The sequence below is a fragment of the Berghia stephanieae genome, unplaced genomic scaffold (genome assembly GCF_034508935.2).
Source record: "Berghia stephanieae isolate SIO BIC M18660-M18661 unplaced genomic scaffold, UCSD_Bste_1.3 scaffold518, whole genome shotgun sequence".
Classification (NCBI taxonomy): Eukaryota; Metazoa; Mollusca; class Gastropoda; order Nudibranchia; family Aeolidiidae; genus Berghia; species Berghia stephanieae.
The window spans coordinates 12,501-20,292 of record NW_027626600.1 but is presented as its reverse complement, the minus strand read 5'-3'; the positions used below and the strand labels follow the sequence as shown (position 1 = coordinate 20,292).

General features: G+C 37.3%; 2 protein-coding genes across 2 annotated transcripts in view; one reads left to right on the top strand and one right to left on the bottom strand.

Annotated features, from left to right (window-relative positions):
- Nucleotides 1-2,329: 2,329 nt before the first annotated feature.
- Nucleotides 2,330-7,792, top strand: part of LOC144961973 (uncharacterized) — a gene marked incomplete at its 3' end in the record, with an annotated part of 17,949 nt that continues 12,486 nt past the window's right edge. Inside the window, exons 1-2 of the mRNA XM_078894978.1 lie at nt 2,330-2,560; nt 4,228-4,281. Coding sequence (XP_078751104.1) covers nt 4,272-4,281 — 10 coding nt within the window. The remainder of the gene's footprint in view (nt 2,561-4,227; nt 4,282-7,792) is intronic.
- Nucleotides 6,509-7,792, bottom strand: part of LOC144961974 (uncharacterized) — a 3,789-nt gene continuing 2,505 nt past the window's right edge. The window contains exons 4-5 of the mRNA XM_078894979.1: nt 7,215-7,464; nt 6,509-6,995 (exon numbers count right to left, since the gene is read on the bottom strand). Of these exons, the coding sequence (XP_078751105.1) occupies nt 6,621-6,995; nt 7,215-7,464 (625 nt within the window). The 3' untranslated portion in view covers nt 6,509-6,620. The remainder of the gene's footprint in view (nt 6,996-7,214; nt 7,465-7,792) is intronic.

Sequence of the window (7,792 nt, the reverse complement as noted above, 5' to 3'; positions counted from 1 at the left end):
AATTGGATTCAGTAGTCTGATGTTCACGTCGCCCAGCAACGGCGGCCATCGTGGTTCTAAACAAAGAAAATCAGTACTTTTTATTCTTCATGCTGGATTGAACTTTTCATATGTCTTGTGATCAGAATGAATGTGTAAAAGTCAGAACATGATCAGATCTTAAATGGGTTTTTTTTCCCTCTGGATACGCTTTTATACTCGTCGGAGAAATGTCTCATAAGGGCGTCCGCCATTGTTCCGATAGTTTAGAGACAGTTACTAAGTTACCATGCGTCATTATGAGGGAAGTGACATTACGACTGTTGAAGCGTATTTCCCTTTACTTTACATTAGATTAAATTACATCAAAGACCTTTAACTGTCTTTATTGATGAGAACCTTGATTGGTATTAAAATTTAATATTTAATATTAAAGTCGCCACTTGTTTTCATTGCAATTCTTTATTTCGTGCGGCTATGTCGTCTAGTGGTATGACACTCGCTTTCGGATCGGAAGGTTCGTTCGAGCCTCGATCGTCGCATAGTTGAGTCCTTGGAAAAGGCTCTTTACTTTACTGACATTCCCTCACCGTACTCGGGTCTGAATAAATGGGTACCTGGCCGTTAATAGCGTTGTCTATGTCGGAAAAAAATGTAATATTATCGTCTAACAGACGTCTTATCTCGTTCTACATGATACGTGTTGCTGTTGGTCAGGGACCCCTTGTGAAGCGCTTTGAACACGGTTAGTGGATATTGCGCTATATAAAAGCTCACGTTGTTTGTTTTTTTGTTTTTTTGTTTCTGTTTTGTTTTTTGGGGGTTTTTTTTTTTTGTTTTTTTTTTTTTTTTTTTGGTTTTTTTTTTTTATTATAATGACCTCGATGTGGCTCGAAACGAATTTGCTCTTCGTCACGGTTGGATTGATTCGGTGAGTTGTCCTTTACAATAGATCCGTATCCTGTCCATGGGATAACATGAAACACGTCAGTGTTATGGTCAATTTAATCTTTGAAAGGAGATAAATACCAGGACGATGACGGTTATGGTTTTGGAGTCTTTCAATCTAATCTCGTCTTGTCATTTCACATTTTTTCCTCCCTGTAGATAGTATGCGCTTGGCTTAGAAAATCACATTGCCATCCGGAAGTATAACGGGCCAACACACAAAACTATGTGTTAGTTTTTTCTATGTGAGAATTTTAGTTTAGGTTTTTTTCGTGGGTTTTCTTTCAACTACAAAAGACTGATGGCCGGGGTTTAAAAATAATTTTGTCATTAATAATTTATTAAAGTAACTAAACATAAACCTTCAAATTTCTGGAGGCCATTTATATAACAATATCACAGTCTGGCTCCTGTCACATCCCGACATAAGTAATACCGTTTTTATACGACACGCCACATACATACCTTTCAAATTACTTTACTATCTCGGTCATTCTTTTGATTCTAAACAAATTTATCCCAAAGTTGATTCTCAATTTTCCTCAAAAGAAAAAAGATAAACATCACCCTCCCCCCCCCCTCACACACACACACACACTCACACTCTCACGCACAAACAAACAAACAAACAAACACACACACATACACACACACTTTCATCGGAATTCAAATGTCTAGACAATTTATAATGATTGTTGGTTTAAAGGAATGCTTTGTTATTTGTTTGGCGTGTTTACATATATACGTCCCTTTTTTTAATGTGGTAGAACTGATGTGGCGTGAGATATAAAGCATTTTGTACCCTTTTCAACTTTGATATCAGCCCACTTTAGTTAAGCTTTGACTTGATTGGATAAACCTTTGTACAAAAGTTCTGTCTTACTTTGACGACAACCCCCCCCCCCCCCCCCCCCCCCCACCACCCCAACACACAAAAAAAAAAAAAAAAGAACAAGAAAAAAAACTCATATTTAAAATTTTGGCTAGGAAAGTCATCCTTCAAATTTCAATCGTTTAAAATAACCCTCGTCTCGTCAAAACCTCTCAAACCTGGGACTCATGAAGACTTCACGGAAGTCCCAGGTTTGATAGTTTTTTTTTTTTTTTTACAAGACGAGGGTCATTTGAATCCATCGATATAATTTATTTGAAGGACGAGTTTTCTGGCCAAACTTTTGAATACGTGGGTTGTTGTTTTTTAATTAATTTTTTTTTTACTTCAAAGTACAGCAAAGAAGAACATCCATTAAAATCAAAGTAATCCTTTTAGAAGCGAAACGGTTCATGTGTAGAAAGGATTTTTACAATATCTATCTACACAATAACCTGGACCACACGGTAGATTAAAAACACTATAGACCATGCGAAGCATAAAAGTAGAGGCTCTAGCTGTCTGAGAGGCGGAACATATTTCAAATTCATTCAACGGTTATAAAAACACCAGTCATTTATGGATGGGAGGACAGTAACGTTTGTGGCTGGGAATTGGACTTACTTATATATTCATATAATATAATAATAATATTATTTATTTTGAATTGATGCATTTTAGAATGGGCCTTGGTCCAGTCCAAACGGTTGCAGGCAATAATTGGTAGTGAGAAAGGAGGATGGATGTACTCCTCCCCCTCAGGTTCGATGTCTTCGTAAAGGATTAGTATAGAAGGAACGAAATTGACGTCGCTTAGCTGTTTGTTATTGTTTTCAGCCATCTATTTTTATTAGTTCTCACTATATTATTATCAATCAGACGATAGATAGTTCGAAGATGACGTCACTCAGGTCTTTTTTATTGTTTTTCGCGTTTATGAGTAATGCTCACTGAACTGTATCAACCTGACTATAAACGTTCTTGGATACACACAGTTTTGTGTGTTGGTCCGTTAAACTTTCGGATGGCAATGTTATGAGCTTCTTAGCCAAGCGCATACTATCTATACATGTTCAAGGTAACATACACGCGGTTTTGTTTTATCCGAATGTGTTATAAGGCGGGTGTTGTGAAAATTTTGGCTAAACGCACAGGACCCATAGGTGACCAATCGTCCTAATACGGTACTAGTTCGAAGTTAACCTTGTGTTTACAGTTAATATTCAGTCTTACTATTGGAGATATAATGAACGTCTGTGTTGGGGAGAATGAGGAATTAACCAGTCGATTTTTGACCAATCAAAACGTGGAATTTGTGACAGACCTTCACACGTGATCGGACAAACATAGTTGGTTTGTTTATAAACAATTACGTGAATGAAATCGACCTCTCTCTCTCTCTCTCTCTCTCTCTCTCTCTCTCTCTCTCTCTCTACGTGAATGAAATCGACCTCTCTCTCTCTCTCTCTCTCTCTCTCTCTCTCTCTCTCTCTCTCTCTCTCTCTCTCTCTCTCTCTCTCTCTCTCTCTCTCTCTGTGTTGGTTCTATTGATCAAGAGGTAGAATAGTGGCTATTTTACTTAGACACATACTATTGATAGTAATACATGTCGTGTCGTTTGCTATGTTTCCCAATCGCTGCCATTGTTTACATTATGATGATTGTCCGAGAGGCGTGGTTATCTATGTGTCCATTGTATCTTTAACGTCAACTGACTCCCGTTTCAAAGTAGTCTAGTTTGATGATAGGATGAATTCCATGCTGAAAATTGAATCTATCGCCATAACTATGAAACACGGGGGTTGATTTCTGGTCATGATTGTGGAGAATGAATTATAATATAGTATTTATTTCTTATATTGGTGCTATGTGTTTAGTAAAAATAGACTCACAACATCCGCCAGCCGGATATAGATAGAACGAAATTGACGCCATTCAGCGCTTTTTTGTTGTTTTCCACCAGCCATTTTTACGAGTGGTTCTCACTAAATTCTATATTAATCAGACTTTAAACGTTTAAGGTTACACATTGTTTTGTTTGTTGGCAATGTTGTGAGTTGTTTAGCCAACCGCATAGCATTAATAACGGACCAACACACAAAACCATGTGTAACTTGATTGATACAATTTAGTGAGAGCTACTCATAAGAATGTATGGCAAAAAACAATAGCAAAGACCTGAGTGATGTCAACTTCGTTCTATCTGTACCCGGCTGGTGATGTTATGAGTTTTTTTTTTTTTTTGTTGAACGCATTGCATGAATAAGCACGAGAATCGCTCCAACATATTACCGTTCTGAGTCTGTTGGACACATTTATTGATTTTATCCTTCTCTCCTCTCAGGTTTGTCTTTATCAATGCTGACGTCATTGCCATTCGAGTGATGTGTAACAACATGAAAACACTTTCTGTTTTTGTTTCGTTTCAGATTGATGTGTGTTTAACTTTTCGTCACCCCGTGACAGCTTCGCCATGGGACAACGTAAGTATTGTGTTTGTTTTCTTTCAAATTTGATTAATTTATGATTGATTGGTAGTGAATTTAATTGCAAAGATTAGAGTTTTCAACAAGTTCCCTTTGTTTGGACGAAATGAGTTTGCCAGGTGCGACGTCTACATACTATAGGGAATGAGATTAGCGGAAGAGTAGCGTCCCTTGATTGTAAACACGAGCGGAAAAGTTATTAGAGAGAGAACGTCACGTTGGTTGTGCGGCATGAGACACTTCACCGAAAGCGAGGACGAGAGAGACGCATGCGCAAAACCATTTTGACATTCTCTCTGTAAGGTGACGTCCAATCGAGGGACGCTACTCTTCCGCTAATCTCATTCCCTATATCTGCTGCAGGTCTGACATCCGAACGTAATCGGATTCAATAGTCTGATGTCACGTCGCCCAGCAACGGCGGCCATCGTGGTTCTAAACAAAGAAAATCGGTACTTTTTATTCTTCATGCTGACTAGCTTTTCATATATCTTGTGATCAGAATGTGTAAAAGTCAAAACATGATCAGATTTATAATGTTTTTTCCTAAGGATACGCTTTTATGCTCGTCGGAGAAGTATTTCATAAGGGCGTCCGCCATTGTTCCGATAGTTTAGAACCTGTGTTATAACCTGTGTGGGTCAAAGGCTTCTATTAGCCTGACTACATTATCTATGAAACATTTTTAAAATGCCGACAATAAATGAATATTTGAATTGAATTGAATTGAATTGAATTGACGTGACGACTGTTGAAGCCTATTACGGGCCTAGTTTAACAATGTTGTAATGGACAATAGTTTTCGTCATTTTTTGAGAATTCCATTATAACAATGAGTCGATAATAAATTGGGTTATCCGATTAATAAGTGCAAATAAGTGCACGTCGGCCAGGTGTCAAGACAACAAAAAGTAGCACTGTTTAATTTTGAAACGTGATTCAATTTTTTTTAAAGGAAGAAAACAGCACAGTACAATTTTGACCATATTATATATATATATGGGTCTTATGAATAATATGTGTACTTTTCGATTGACTATTTCATAATTATGCCCAAAGCATCGCTCAAAACGTTTGCTTCTGTATCAAGATGAAAATCACTCTACTCATGTTCGAATGAGTCACTGGCTATAGGTAGTGATGGATAAATAGAGAGTGGTGGTAGATACACAAAATGACAATTTCCAGGCGATTTGCAATAAAATATGAAATGAAAAGTTGTATATTATTGTCTTGTCTGATTAATAAGTATTGCAAAGTAAAGGCCATCGAGCATGGGGAAACGGTACAAATGTGCTGTATAAATTTCTATATTTACTTATACAAAAGACAAGGTGATTCAATAAAATGTAAACATTAATATACCAGTCGAACCTAAATGGATACCCTTGAGTTTGAGCTTGGGAAAGCTTATATATAGAGCAATAACCACTAAATGTGCCCAAAGTACTTTACAAAGAGTCCCTAGACAACAACAGCAACACTTAATATTTAGGACAAGAAATGATGCTTGTTTGGCGATATTACTATTTTTCCGACTCAAACAATGCTGTTAACGCCAGGTCGTATTCATTTTACACCTGAGTACGGTAAGAGATCGAATGTGAGTAAAGAACCTTCTCCAATTACTCAACTGTACGCCGCTCAGAGCGGGACTCGAATCCAGGACCTTTCGATCCGAAGACGAGTGTCATACCACTATACCACATAGCCTTTAAAACGCATTATTTAAGAAGTACGCCCTTTCGCAACGGCACCATTAGATCCCGTCGCCGAGGCATTCCATGAAGGAATATAGATAATCTGGCATCGCGGAAAATTGCCATTTGAAATCCCAAATTTTGCCAAATTTTGCCACAAAAAAATGACAATTTTGCCACAAAAAATAGAAAAATTTGCCACATTTTGCCGTAAAAATTGCCAAATTTTGCAAATTTTGTTAACTAATCGGATAACTTTTTTTCGTTCCCGGGGACCCCAAATACTACAATGATCTGAAGATGCACACAAAAGTCACTCAGGTGCAGATCAGAATGAAAAATGATTTAAAACATCAATCTTAATCTTATATCAAAACAAAAGTACGAAAAACCTGCAAAGAGAGGTATCAAAATTTAATTAAACAAGATATTCATAGGAAATAAAACTGTTATAATAAAGGAACACCAAAGCCTTTAAGTTTGCTTCGTTGAGCCGCCTTCTCCTCTCTGAAAATACAAGATTATAAATGGAGAAGGACCTCTCAGCATCAGCAGAATTAAGGCAGGTGTATATGTATCTCTTTGCCAGCGTAGCAAGATGGGGAACATCTGAGCTAACACTGTTCCAAAAAACAGTCAGATCAAGTGGAATGCCCCAGATGCCGACACTGCTCTTGGACCAAGAGACTCTTTATATCGAAGTACTTCTACACGAGGTACTTCATGAATACCAGGAATGGTCAAAGAATCAATATCAGAGTCAGCAATGAACACTAAATTGCAAGGATTGAAGAAAGGTATCTCCTTCAATAATTCCATCCCTGGTTGGCCTTCCGTCGATGAATATTTCTCAAGCTTTTCATTGGCCAAAGAGAAAGCTTGACAAAAACTATCCTGGAGCTGAAGCTTGAGATGTTGGTCCAGGTCATGCGGACAGTGTCTTTCTACATCTTGTAGGGTCACATGGCAAGATGAAAACTGGTCCTTAATTTCCATGAGCTTTGACCACGCCTGGTGAAAATAGAAATAAGAATAAGGCAAGGATTAAAAAACATAAGAAAGTATTTTTGTTTTGTAATTCTTTTCTTGCTCTAGTCAAAGACATTCAACTATAATGTTGTGTCCAAAGGCAGAGTTTCAACAAAGATGGAATCGTTTCATTAATAATGATACCTGCTCTTAATCTTATAAAATAAGATTTAAAGGTAGGAGGAGAAAATGAATATTTACTGTCATGGCGATTGGACGTTGGCTTTGGAATACATCAGTAGCTACAACGATGGACTGAGACTGCTGGATTATAAAGCTCATCTCTGCTTGAATTAACTGGCGCTCCGACACCGAGCAGAGGATATCATTCAAGTAGACTAACGACTCTGGAGCCGTGCGCCCACAGTGCTCCATTTCCTTCGCAATGAATGTGGCAAAGTGCTGCAAATTTTTCTCATGGTATGAGACCGCTTCAAACCAACAATTCCATCTGGATTTTGAAAAGGAAGTAAAAGAAATGATGCATTTTTAATTCATTTGTTAAATTGAATTTTTATTTGAAAAGAAGATAACATTATACCTACTTAATCTATCAGTTTTTGGCCTTATAGTATAGTCTGTTGAATTTACCATCATCATATGACTTGACCTAGTGAGGACTAATGTTAGGCATTGACTTTAATGGTTGACTATGACCCTCTTACTTTACCCCGAAATAATTGTGCAAGATAGCTTCCACTATTTATTTTTAAAAATTCTAGTGCATTTTCTTATATCAATGGTTAAAGCAAACTAACTTTGAAATAAAAAAATGATGA